General features: G+C 41.2%; 1 protein-coding gene across 1 annotated transcript; it reads right to left on the bottom strand.

Annotated features, from left to right (window-relative positions):
• Positions 1 to 3,989: 3,989 nt before the first annotated feature.
• Positions 3,990 to 5,390, bottom strand: LOC310864563 (succinate--CoA ligase [ADP-forming] subunit beta, mitochondrial-like; the record flags this gene model as incomplete). The annotated part of the gene is made up of 1 exon (XM_083773252.1): positions 3,990 to 5,390. The coding sequence occupies one exon, from the start codon at positions 5,388 to 5,390 to the stop codon at positions 3,990 to 3,992; it is 1,401 nt and encodes a 466-aa protein (XP_083629378.1).
• Between the last annotated feature and the right edge of the window lie 9,539 nt (positions 5,391 to 14,929).

A 14,929-nucleotide genomic window follows, 5' to 3' on the forward strand; every position in this document is an offset into this window, starting at 1 on the left:
TTTGGTGTTCTAACCATTCTGGACGGGAACCCCTCTTGGGGTTCTGTACAGGGCTTTTTAGAATTGGCCTCAGTCCAAAATGGGTTAACCACTTGAACCCTAGCATCCCTATAGGGATAGCGTTCAGTGAAAATAGCAGATATATAAGCTTGTAGTTGTAGATTGCCTATTTTCGGCAAAGACTTTGAAGTAGATATTGACAGGACTCTTCACCAGTATGATGAGATAATGATTCAATGATATGAAAGCCAGTCGGTAATGTATCTTCAATATAAAGGTGTCACGGTTCGAGACCAGAGAGGGTAGGACCCAAATGCAGGACGACAGTCAGGAAAGGTCCAAGTGTTAATTAATGCCAAAAACAGGGAACACGAGGAGCACTGGGAAAAAAACACTAGGAACCCGAGATAACTTCAAAAACAGAAGCAACAAGAAAACTCTGACTATAACTAATAATCCAACAAGGAACTGAAACCAACAGGGGAGTATATATAGACACAGGGAATACAGGACAGTGGACACAGGTGAAACTAACTGACAATAAACACAGGGATAGGCTAAGACTAAAAGGACGCAAGTGCAGAACATAGGCTAATCACAGTACTGGTGAGACAAGGCAGGTACAGAATACACATACAGGGGCAGACAGGAAGGCATAAAACAATACTACAAAATAAAGGTACACAGTGCAAGATCAACCCTAACTGGAAATAAGAAACATGGAACACAATACTACAAAATCCCAGGAAAACAGTAAAGTAAAAGACTAAATAACTAAAAACCAAGAAACACATGCAAAATGCAGAACCGGTCACGGAATGTGACAAAAGGTTTATTGCGTCCTGTTCTTCCTGTCCACACTTTTGGGATGAGATATCCACGGTTTGGAGAGAGTTATCTGCACTTTCTGAAATTCCAGGGTGACACATCAGCGGCGTCAACTCCGCGGGTGCTCAGGAGCAGAAGCACCCACAGGCAAAATAATAAGCCAATATCAATATGCAGTATATGCACCCACTGTCCACTGAAATGTCCCTTTGTTGTCATGCACGTAGCCACATATACCTTTACGGGGGGTTGAGGGCGCTTGGGCCAAGATAGGTGTTGGGCTGTCGCCCATGGGCATTCAAATGCTAATAAGGTGGCTTTTACCAACCGAAAAAACTAAACTTGTTTTTTTTCCACCGCTGGGGGGGGGGCTGCACCCACCGCCGTTATAGGAACCTGACGCCTCTGTGACACATCTTCACTTTTTGCAAGTTGGTAAATGGGCAACATCGGTATTCGTTACAAATAGCAGATGCCAAGCGATGGTCAAAATCTGAAGATCACACCACAGTACACATCAGTAACATTGATATATCCTCTCAGGCATCTATTGTGATTTGCTCTCGTTCACTGCAATGCAATTTGCGGCATTTCCAAAACAATATTGCGCAGAGTAGCGATTATCAAACGTATTTGCAATGCCATGAGTTTAAAGATCTGTTGCCCGTGGACAAGGCACGCTACCTCCGCAAGTTAGATATTATCGGCATAGATGTTTGTCCGTATGTGATTAAGGATTGGACCAAGTTGCATTGACAGCCATAGAAAGTTCTTACCCCGGGATAAAACCGGATGTGACATAACCATTTGTGGGCGTTCCTGTCTAGCGTGGTGTCAGTCTATAGTGAAAACAGGAGGGGGCTAGTATATAGCCCTTGTGAATCTTATCAACTAAGTATCGGATTTGAAGTCTTTGAAATTACGTTGTATCATGATAATATTTTTTTACATTGGCACAAATCAATATTAGTTTAAAACTGAAATCAATGTTTTTATTGTGCTCATAGTGGAATTACATTAGTGTGACTCCTAAATAACTAAACCTGACCACATTATAAATGTCATTCATTATGACTATGAGCATACTACTATGTGTTCCTCTTAGTAATAGTAGACATAATAGTTGTAATTGTGCTGTTATTGTTTTATAATTACATATTTGTGAAGTTGCTTGACTGTGTGACCACCGTCATGTGATTGTGAGCATGCAGGATTGCGTGCTGCAGGTGGCAGGTGTCCATTGTCTTCTATATTCTAGAAGACAATGGACACCAATCTAGAACATAGAGATCTACTGACAGAGGTCACGTTATGTAATATCCTACCTCTACCATGTATTACTTGCGCAAGCAGAGCGCGCAAGTAATAGTTTCGCCCGGCTCGTATGCACCGTCCCAGCCAACCCGCCACTTTTTATGCGTATGCACCGTCCCAGCAAATTGTGCCTGATTTGCTGGGACCAGATTACATGGTGTGTATATGTATAACTAGCTTTCAATGATGACGTAAGAAATATGTGGATTAAAGGACCCAATGCCAGAGTGTAATTGGTTTTCGATGGTGACGTAATGACGATATGTTTTAGTGTTGGGAGGATTAAAGGTACATGTATGTAATCTGGCACCACTGCCGTATCAGCCATTTATGGCCTACTAGTGTGCAACAAGCAAGTATGCACTCGATAGAGTGCAGTTCTAGTTTGCCTAATAGCTTGTGTTTCATAATCAGTGAGCTTGTCGGTCACGTGTAAAGGTTTGTGTGTGGACTCATGGGTGATGATGAACCATAGCATCCCTATGGAGATAGCGTTCAGTGGACTCATGGGTGATGATGTGGACCAACTGTGTTGTGTTGTGTTACTGTGCCAATTGTACTGTACTGTACTGTACTGTACTGTACTGTACTGTACTGTACTGTACTGTACTGTACTGTACTGTACTGTACTGTACTGTACTGTACTGTACTGTACTGTACTGTACTGTACTGTACTCTACTGTACTGTACTGTTCTACTCAAACTGTACTGCACATACTGTATTGTACTGTACTATTTGTACTGTACCGTACTGTAGTACTCATATTGTACCATACTGTACTGTACTACTACTGTACATTACAGTGCTGTACTGTACTGTAGTGTTCATACTGTACCGTAACTACTGGTACTGTACATTACAGTGCTGTACAGTACGAGTAGTACGAACACTAGAGTACACTCTAGTGTTCGTACTACTCGTACTGTACCATACTGTACTATTCGTACTGTACCGTACTGTATTGTACCGCAAGACAGGAAAAAGCAGGTGAAGAAGGGGGAGGGGCCCAAAACGATGATGATAAAGACGTTGCACCAGTTCAGGAAATAGCCAGCGGAGGTATTGCGTAATACGGCAGTGTTACGCTTACTTACATGGTAGAAGTACAGTAAGGCTGCAGAAAGTGGCTATTATAATAACCAGAATACTGAGGAAGATGTGTGGAAAATGTGGAATTATTTGGAGCATGCGTGTGCGGGGAGACCCCGGTCTAACCGTCTAACGCTCCTCTGGACTTCGTAGCGAGGTGTAACTATTGTCGCTGGATGGAGCGGGTTTAAAGAGAAGGGGAGGAAGTGTTATGAATAGAAACACTGGCATTAGGTACAGTATAACACAATACAGTGTGTCATTCATTCACCATCCATGCCATACACACCCCCAGCTCTGTAAATACGTTTTTAAAGATAATTCTGCTATTGCTTATGGTAATTATGCCCAATGCACGGGGGATTGTCAATATTTATTTCCAATAGTTTTTATTTATGACACTTCCTCCCTTTCTGTCCTTCCTGAGTTCTACGTGAAGGATTTAAAAATATAACACTGATGATACTTTAAATCTGAACAGAATGGATTCAGGTTTTTCCTACACTCTACTGGGAGTACCATTCTGTTCCCTTCCCTCAAGGTAAGATCTTACCTAGATAATAAAAACTCGGTTTCCGAGGCTAATAGACAAGCTGTCAAAACCAATTGCCCCCAGCTTGCCCAACAGTATGGAATGATCCAGTGTCGAACGATTTTGACACTGTACTTTCATATTGCCTGCTTGGCAGTGTCTACCTCACGCCTGAGGCTGAAGGCGCTGAGGTAAGGAGGTCACCATGGGTTCAGTGTGCTTTGCTTAGGTGGGAAGCTGGAAGGTGACATCCACCTTAGCCTCCTTAGCCAGAGACACAATGTCAGACAGCTTTACAACCATTTTAGCAGCTTCGTCCAAGCCATCACAGGCCAGGATCTTCAATTGGCTGGTAGAGAGCAGTAATTTGGCATTGTCCACATTTGTCCCTTGTAACCGCACAACAATGGGGATTTTCAGTTCTAGATCGGTAACAGCCTTGATGATGCCCTGGGCGATGACATCACACCTCATGATGCCGCCAAAGATGTTGACCAGAATAGCCTGCACCTTCCTGTCAGAGGTGATGAGCTTGAAGGCATCTGTCACCTGATGGGCTGTGGCTCCACCCCCTACATCCAGGAAGTTGGCTGGCATGCCACCATGCAGCTTAATGATGTCCATGGTAGCCATGGCCAGACCAGCTCCGTTTACTAAACAGCCGATGGTGCCATCCAGTGCAATGTAATTGAGGTCGGCGTTGGCTGCCTGTCGGTCGCGGGGGTCTTCCTGAGTCCAGTCTTGCATCTCAAATACTTTCTTCTGCCGGTATTTCGCATTGGGGTCAATGTTTATCTTAGCGTCCAGGCATATCACAATGCCAGAGGAGTGTTCTACCATGGGGTTGATTTCTAACATGGTGGCATCATACTTGATGAAGACATTGTACAGTTTGATTATGTTCTCTGCTGCGTCATTGATAAGTGCTTTAGGGAAGCCGATTTTCTGTGCAACCTTGACAGCCTGCTCCACCTTGATGCCCTCCACAATGTCAATAGGTTCCTTGAAAATGGCATCTGGATTCTCAGCTGCCACGTCTTCAATGTTCACCCCGCCCTGTGAACTACCGATCAACACAGGGCCCACCATGGAGGATGTCTGCTCCATGGTGATAGCAAAGTAGTACTCGCTGAGTGGGTACATGCGCTTGCAGATGAACACCTGGTTACAGATACGCCCCGCCTCTCCGGTCTGCTTGGTGTACAGCTTTCGACCAATCATCTGAGACGAGATATCACGGGCCTCTTCTGACGAGGAGACAATCTTGACTCCTCCCTTTAGGCCACCCTCAAAAGTACCCTTCCCCCTTCCACCAGCGAGCACTTGTGCTTTCACCACCAGATCCTTAGAACCTAACTGCTTGGCAACCTCATACGCCTCCTCTGAGGAGCTGGCTACCATGCCAGTGGGCACTGAGATGCCAGCCTGTTTCATCAGGCCGATGCTCCTGTACTCATGCAGGGAGAGTTTTCTCTTTTGCTGCTGAACGTGGGTGGTCCACTGTTGGTTGCCATGGCTATCAAACAGCAACGGAGAGCCACATAGCACCTTAGATGCAGTGTCAACTGTGGTTCTAGACCCTAAATGTCTCAGGCTAGATATCAAGTAACCACAAATCGGCAACATTGCCGTATCTTCTTGAGTGGTAAAATACTTGATATAATGCCATATGTCTGTCAATCTGTCTGCCTTTGTCCCGTTTATGAACATATATGGAGTTTGGTGTCAGCAATGCCTAAATATAGAGTACAGGGCAGTCTATGACATCAGGCTACTGATATTGGGGATTTGTGCTTAATATATATATATTTTTTTGTCATCAGTTTTTTAATGATTTTAAATAAAGCATACAAAATTCACATGACTTACACAAAAGAAAAAGACAAGACAACAAACACAAAACAAAACACACCTAGCAGTCAAAAAAAAGAAAACCCCTGGACAACACCCCTCCACACTCTGTTGTTGACACTCATGGTTATATCATATGTAATGTACAAATACAAAATGTTACAACAATCCTTTTGATATATAAATAAAAGTAGTCCCATATCTCATGGAACTTCCCTTTGACATTATTCCTCCTGGCAATTGAGTATTCAAAGGGTGCTTAATATTTCTTATTATTATGCTATACGGACATATTATGGTCTGATGGTCACATGCTCTGTGATAAATTCTCAAAATGTTCGGTTCTTAAAAAGGTCGGAAAGAATCGAGACCTACACCATTTGATTCTGCATGCTCTGAATAGTGTGTGTGTGGGGGGAGAGGGTGATAAATAAATCATTTGAAAATCATGCTTTTCGACCGCGTTGTTTTGAATGGTTTTCGATGATTATAAAAAATAAATTGGGAAAAATAGTTTTTCAGAAAACGTATGTCAGTATTTAGAAGGTGCCTCAGTCCCTTGGAATGGCCACAAATAATTTTGGTTGAATTTTTGTTCTTGTGACGGAACGTTCCGCCAATTAGAATCCAACTGGTAACCGCTATTGGCAGAACGTTACGTCAGATAAGCTTTATTATTGAACCGGATCGTTGATTTCTTCTTCTTTTTTTTGCTTAGCCTTTCCTTCTTCATCGATCCTAGACAGGTTTCATGCACGCGCACTGCCGTTCACTTCTTGTATATAGGACAAAAAATCTAAATAACAACAAGAGTTGGCTTTGTACGAGGCTTAAAAGGTCTTTAAATAAATACTTGAAATGTCTATGTCCTAAATGAACAGGGAGGGAATCATTTCCTGGGTTTCGACTGGTGTAGAGGGATCATCATTTTTCAAGATCATGATTTTCACAATGCCACGCCAGACTTCCCGGTCCTTCATTGCCATCCCCAGTTCTTGCTTACTGATGCATGTGTCCCTAGCGGTGACCTCAGGGAAGGATGGTTTTCTACCTCTGGTGCTTTGAGGCAGGATTCCAGAGAAGAAGGGAAGGTGACGAAATACGGGTAAGGTTGCCTTTCTCCTAATGTATATGGAGACTGGGGTGGTCACTTTTCAATTTTACTCTCTGCCATAGGCCTATTACTTATTTTTAAGGGACAAACTTTGTCTTACACAAACATAAAATTTCCATTGACAATGAATGGACAATTTTACGTCATAATTTCTGAGCAAATAGACATAGGCTATAGTGTCTATTTTATGTCACTCACTATAAGTACCTCTCACTTCACACGGGTGTGATTTTTATATTTTATAACTTATCTTAGATTATTCTAACCAGCAGCAAATGAGAAGTTAAGGCCTCAGGTATACTGTATGCTCCATATTTGTCTCCACCAGCCGAAGGCATGGGGAGAGTATGTTTTGCACTCCGTCCGTCCGTCCGTGTGTCCGTCCGTCCGTCCGTCCGTCCGTGAACAGCTAATCTCAGCCACCGTTAACCCGGTCGATGCCAAATTTTGCACACACACTCCCTGGATGCCAACCATGAACCTCTGCCCCAAACTTTTTTTATATGATTTGATCTTTTTAAGGGTCACATCACATACAAGTGATTACCGGTATGTCAATTCCTGATTGTCTCCACACTGCATGTAGTCCATCCCTGCTAACCCTCGTGAGTGTGGGTGTACAGTATGTCTCCTCTGATCAAATGAAGTTGCTAGAAATCTTCTGTGCTCCTAATCAGTATCAGCCTGCTAGTGGTTAAAACATTGGGCCACCAGGGGGCGCCATTTCGGCTAGTTTGAAATGTTAGGGGGATATACTGTATTAGCTATTTCACAAGGGGCCACAGCCAGAAGCTATGACTATGTGGAGGTCAACTGCATGGAAAAGCCTGGGAACTCCTGTCCAATACAACACTCCAATCTCTGTTCATGTGTTTGGCATACTCACTCAGGGCAAAACGTTCACTCACAGTCACAACCTCCCAAAGTGCTGTCACTAGTGGTACCAGTTTGTAGCAAGTTCTGAAGAAGATTTAGCCCCAACAGTGACAACTTTGACAAAACCTGGACTGTCCTCTCTCATCATATGAATTATGCATAATATTAATTCAGTAATACACATTTAATATAATTAAATTATGTCAAACTAATTAAGGGCTACGACTTTAGTTGTATCAAACAGCATATACAGTAATTATAACTTAAATGGCTTCTTTTTTGCCCCATGCTTAATTTCGATAATCAACGAATGTATTTATTTATAGAGGTGTAACGAATCCCTTATACATTTTAACACAATATGATACGTATCACAATACATGGTTGATGATACGATACAACTACAAGGGCAATAGGTTCATTCATGGCGATATGATTCAATGATTTTAAATCGACAATGATTGAATCTGTGTGAAACATGTATTAATATGGATATAAATAAGTAATTCTCTGGCAAATACATGGACATATATTTGAACACAGACAAACCCAAACTTTGACATGAAAACAGAGAATACACACATATCAATAGACCAAGTGTAGCGATATTGCATGGAAAAGTAATTAAACCCCTCTTTTTCTTTTTTTCTTCTTAAAATTGCTTAAAAAAAGTACTTCTAATACAATCGATTATTTGCATTGCAAAATGATTCGATACGATTATTTGAATTGCAAAACGATACGATATGATACAAAGTCAACCGCTATGATATGTTGGTGTTTACATATATACATATATAAATGAAAACCAATTTTTCGATGCAGTTAGTATAAATGTTACACCCCTATATAATGTATTCTATACCTTAGGTTAGGTGCGACCCATTACCCCTTATCCCTAAACTTATTTGGCATTTTTTACTCTTTAGAAAAACATTTTAAAATAGTTGAAATAGCTGTGGCTCTAAGGAAGTGGTTCCCACATGGTGTGCTGAGGCACACTGCTGTGCCATGAGACAAGTCCAGGTGTGCTTTTTTCGGGGGATTTTGTGACAACCGCACTTTATTATATAAATTCCCACAAAATAGCAGATTTAAAAGATCATAACACATCGTATTGCAACATTATGATGAGAGTTTTGAAAACACTGCTCTAAGGCAGGGGTTCTCAATGTTTTTGGCTGGGGACCCCCGGAAATGCTTTGGCCGTGTCTCGCGACCCCCGTCCCGCCCCCCTCCCCACGCTACAATATCCTTAATAATAGCGAAAATACATCATACATGAAACCAGATAATCATTAAGGAAACTTTATGCAAACTCTTAATTTCCATTTTCTAGCCATTCACAGTTGCAATATACGGTATATATATATTTTTTGGGACCCCCCAAAATAATTTGGCGACCCCCCGGGGGATCGCGGCCCACGGGTTGAGAACCCCTGCTCTAAGGAGTGCTGGACGGTCTTAGTGTGAGAGTCTGTGTTTGAAGATTTGATGTGGTCCCTCAGAAGTCCCAACATGGCATCCAGCAGGGCTCCTCTTCTGTTGGAAGGCCATGGAACAAAGTGCAACAGGCAAGTCTCTGATTATTGGTGATTGAATCAGACGTACTAGAGGAAGCTAGTACGCTTTGCAGAGATGTGTGTCTCACATTTGTTCCTCTAATCCCACCCTAATATCTGAAGGTATGGTGGTCATATGAGGCATGAAGCTGAACGTGCATCCACTTAAGTTGACTTTTTTCCTCTCTACCCCACCCTGCACCAATGACAGTCATGGGACAGGGAGGGTGTGTGTCATTGGGAAGCATGTGTATGTTTATGTTTGTGTGTGTGTGTGTGTGTGTGTGTGTGTGTGTGTGTGTGTGTGTGTGTGTGTGTGTGTGTGTGTGTGTGTGTGTGTGTGTGTGTGTGTGTGTGTGTGTGTGTGTGTGTGTGTGTGTGTGTGTGTGTGTGTGTGTGTGTGTGTGTGTGAGTGCGTGCGCGCACGCGCGTGCGTGCATACTCAAGTGTGCCCTCATTTGTGTGACAGAGAGATTACACAGCATTTTAGACATAAAAATATGATGTTGACTTAACGTCAACATAATCTTTAGTTATATATCTTTAGAACTAATATCTTAGTTTATCTGGTCTATAACGAGTGTTTATTGACCGCTAGCACACATCTGACCTGGTTATAATATCCAACCCAACCCATAGTTAGCCAATAGATCCATTCAACTCCATTACCATATAATTTATTTACAACAGTACATTTTCAATGTTCATAATCGTCAATAGTATAGCATTTTTTATTTAGTAATGGCTTTGAATTTATGGCTTTGGAACCAGGCCATTAGTGGCTATTTGTTGTACCCTTGAATTTTGGGCATACCTTTGAATTCTGTTCAAAGATCAGCCAACTTCAATAACACAATGTTAGAGAGAATCCCTCTTTTGCTAAAGCTAGCTGAACTTTAAGCTTCTTCAGTCAAGTTGCCAAGCACACATGAGAAGCATCACATGAGAAATAAGTTTCCTTAATAATGGTACATATCATTCTCTTTGTCGTAACATCATTATTTTCTTTGCTCATTGAATTTGTTCAAGAGGTTTTAGGACTCAAGTATCGATTTTCAGTTACAAAGTAATAGACACACACACACACACACACACACACACACACACCCACGCGTAGCCATGATCAAACATTAGTTGATGATTGATTATTTTAGATAATATCAAACCTTTCCAAACTTTTCCACACAGGTTTACAAATCAGTTTCCGATGTACTTTCACAGCACCAGCTACAAAAGGGGAACTGTCTATTGAAGGGAACATTATATAACATTTATACAGAATGGTTTTGTTTAATGCAAAAATGTTTTTAGCAAATAATTTAATTATAAACTGAGATCAAAAAGTAAACTTTAAACATATCAAAAGGGTTATTCATTGACATAAGTAACGTATCTATGTATGAGCTACATAATTTGATCTAGCATGAAATTTGTTTTATAAATTTGTAATTTCAACCTTTCATCTTGGCTTATGATTGAACACCCTCCTCTCCATACTGCACATTAATGTCAAATTAAATCTAATCGATATTAAAATGAGCTTACAGTAACATAGCATTAGGTAAAAACACAAGCCGGTAGGCCTATTCCTAATTCCTAACCAAATGCCTAAATGCATTTTTTTTACAGAACCTGCCCTTCAAACCACCACAAAAGGCATTGTCCTAATATGGTGACGGTATCATGCAGAGAACCACCAAAGATTACTTCACTGTTGGGGATTCCCCAAATCAATTCTCTTTATAAGGGAGCACCCTAATATGGTTGCCCCATGATACACATTGAGTATCTCCACCTAATAGGGTGGGGTGATGAACATTTTTAGGTCAGTGGGACTCACACCAGATAAAGTGAACTGAACTTGACACTATAAAATATAAACATACTCTATAAAGCCTGTTTTGAGTTATCACGCTTTTGGCACTTTACAATTATAGGCTACATGCTAAAATAAAAATTGAGAATGTACTGTATACATTTATTGAAACCATATGAAAGCACTGAATGCTCTGATATAAAGTAATAAGGCCCCAAGATATGCTACTGTAAATGCTGCACATTAAACATGTGTAAAGCCAAACTAAACTAAAGTGAGGCTACTGCAATAAGCTTTATGGTCTGGAGTTTACTGGAGTTTACTCTCAAAGTTCAGACTTTGAATGTTTACCAAAAAATGTAATGCCTAAAAGACACAGAGATGCAGGCCTGACAAAACAAACTAGGCAAACAGACTAAAAATACACTATGCTCATAAGCAAACATGGACAGTCTGGTCCATGCTTTGATGTTCAGCTCACATTGCCATTCCCAACATCAATTTACACATTTTCAGACTCTTAATTAATACAGAACTACTTACAAGTATGAAATCAGAGTCATGAACCCTCATCAACAAACAATATGGTAAATGTAAGTAGAGTGCAAAGAGAACAATGTTCGAGCCAATTAAAGGCCACAATGTTCTAGGTTTGATCTGGGGTATCACCCAATGGAAAGCACTGGGTGGAGCTGATGGTAGGGGACTGTGGTGCTTCACCTTAGCAATCCATCTCCCAGGGGTTTAGCGCATAGAAAATAAAATATATACCAACAATAAGCCATTTCAACCTATTTACTTATATTAATATAAGGTTGAAAATGGTTGTGCTTTAAGTTAGCTTTATCGACTAATAATTAAAGGTATATTCAGTGATTTCACTTAATTCAAATATCACTTATTTTTTTGTTTTGTTGTGATAATCCTCCCTACTATAGAGTGTGCTGGCCATATAAGGAGTTCCTCCCTGTCCCCAGTTAACCCCTGGGGGTCAAAAAACCTTAGGTTTCGTTTTTGACTCTCTATCCTGATTGGACGAAAGGCTGGGTCCCACAGCCAAAAACGAAACCTAAGGTTTTTTGAGTGAAATCACTGAATATACCTTTAATAATGTGTATCCAATTACAAGTATAGAGTAGACTAGACATGGTAAATTGAAGGCACATGTGTCACACACAGATTAATATTGATGTATGTAAAATGTATAAATACATGGCATTTTGAGGATGTCAGGCATACTTGTCGGTGTGTTTATGTTTGGTGCTGTAGTAACACAGTACACACTGTTGCATTGCAATTGAAACATGGTGGCTGTCTGTGTTTTGTGTGAAGTGGGCGACAGTGTGTCTGACTGACCTAGGGCACCAACATGTTCAGAAATGACCCAAGTCCGGTGGTGTTGTGTCAAGGCCCACCCAAGCCAAGAGCAAAACTATTACATAAAAGCAGTAATAGGTACCCACACGGACAGAATCATGTGTATCCCCTTAAGATTTATTTGCGTCATTAGAAGAGTGGTTGTACTGTACTATTGGGGGCTGTCATGGATATGTTGGCTACATTGACCTGTCACTAGTTTGCACGCTACCCAGCCTGTATCTCACAACAGAGAACCAAAAGGCATTTTGACAATACCATTGACTGTTGAAATGACTCACTATGACTGGATCGATCAGGTGTGGTGCTGCTTTTAATAATGTCCTGTGTCAGCTATGGCAACTATGCTCTGAAAAAATGTCTGGGTTGCTGCTGACTTCACGTTTTGTGTGGACAAAGGATCAAATTGTGTTATGAGTTTTGCTTGACACACCCTGGCAGTTGGGGTCAGGGACCGCAGACGACCCATTCTCCTGCCCTGTCTCTTTCATACAGAGGCCAGTCAGTTGGTAACACAATTAGGCCTACACCATCCACAGCAACTCGTGGCACATGATCTGGGCTTGTTAAATAAGCAGCTCTAATTATGAAACTAAGAGGGCGTATGTATTTTATTCTGCAGTTCAAATGAGTAAACTGCATTTTCCAAAGAATACTACATGCCAGTAAGGCTCAAATATGTACTCTTTCATTGCAGAATCAATTTCCAAATTCACCACACTCATGAGCAGCTGTAACAATCTATCCTTTCTTTTGGTGCATTCTGCATTCTGGCTTGCCAAATCCACTATGGTTATGTAACACTTTCCCATTAGGGAGGTTTATGTGTTGGAAACATTTATTATTCTTGACACTTGAGAAAACTTTCAGAACAAATCATGATACCCACAAACAAACAAACAAACAGACCTATATCCAGTCTGACTACTTCAGCCTACTTGAATCTTAAGCCACTTTAAAAGTATTTTTTGTGTATTTTATTTTTGTGTTCTCTGGATGCATATATAGCTTATTTTTTGTTTTAAAGTTGGTTCCTTTAAGTGACTTTGGGTACTAACCCTAAGCGCTACATAAATCTGAGCTATTATTATTATTACTATAACCATTTGGGGATATCTAGATATATAGGCTTGGAAACACCAAGTGTGCAGTGCTGCCAACACCCCTGGATCCTGCAGGAGTCTCCTGCATTGTCACTTCTGTTGTGTTTTATTGACTAATTTCTGGTATTGTATTTTGTATTGTATTTGATCTATGCTGTTTTTATATGATTTTTTCTGTTAAGCACATTGTGACTTGCTCTTAAAAGGTGCTATACAAATAAATCTTTATTTTATTATTATTAGTATTGTTATTTCTCCTGGATTTGGTATCAAACTCCCAAAATTCACCAGAGCACATTCACTTTATCTACTATTCTTGTAAAAGCCTGGTGACGACGTTCAGTGTTGAGGGCTATGGCTGAAACTGTACCCATCATTTTCAATGCTAGTAAAGCGAGCCTGATAAAAGTATCAACCTCCCAAAATTCACCAGAACACAGGAAACTAGAAAAAGTGCCCCTCGGGGCACAGGTCGCCACCAGGCCAGGTCAGGTTGTGGCCTCCTGGTGGCGCTATAATAGGCCATTTCTTCTTACGCCTTTGATGGCAATTGGATGATTTGAGGCATTTTGTTCCATAAATGTGTTTTGCAAAAATCCACCTGTTGGTGGTGCTATAACAGGGAAAAGTGAAAAGGGTGGGATATATTCCTCAGCCTAGTAGGAAAGTGCGTGAAATATTTCACGTAAATTGCATGCTGCGTTCATGATTTGAGGCTTTTTGTTCAAAACGGGCCATTCCTGCAAACTTTGAAAGCCAATATTAGCCAATTAGGATGGAATATGAAATATCGGACAGATCCGTCTTGAGCACATGACTATAGAGATACTGTGATGTGTAACGATCTGCTGGATTTTTGGACATAATCTGGAGGAGTAATATCAAAAAATGTGTTTTACAAAAGTCGGCCTCTTGGTGGCACTATAAAAGGCAGATGTGAAAAATACAGGTCAAAGGCCTCTAGGGAGTGTGCATGCAATGTTTCATGCAGATCAGTGCAGTTATAGGTAAAAAGTCGAAAATGTGCCTCATGGTGGCGCTATAACAGGCCATTGTGGAAAATTTGGAATCCAGGGAGTGTGTGTGCAAAGTTTGGCATCGACCGGGTTAACGGTGCTGGAGATTAGCTGTATGCAGACGGACGCACACACACGCACGCATGCACGCACACGCACACACTGACGGACGGAGTGCAAAACATACTCTCTCCCTATGCCTTCGGCCTTGGTGGAGAAAAGGTAGATAGATATATAGAAGATAGGTATAGCCTACACTACATGGGTATCTTGGTGGTGTATCGAATCTTGGACCAGACTCATTGCAAGATGTACTCTGTCAACCCTAAGCTATTCCAGCCTGTCAAAATGGGCAGGGGTGAGGTGGGTTCGGGGAGTGAGGCCAAGTAGTATAGCCTGACCAGTTTGTTTTGGGAACTCTGGAGCCTTGTTTTAAGGGCCTTTGAGGTG

The sequence above is a fragment of the Protomyctophum parallelum genome, assembly GCF_964188405.1.
Source record: "Protomyctophum parallelum genome assembly, chromosome: 9".
NCBI classification, from domain to species: Eukaryota; Metazoa; Chordata; class Actinopteri; order Myctophiformes; family Myctophidae; genus Protomyctophum; species Protomyctophum parallelum.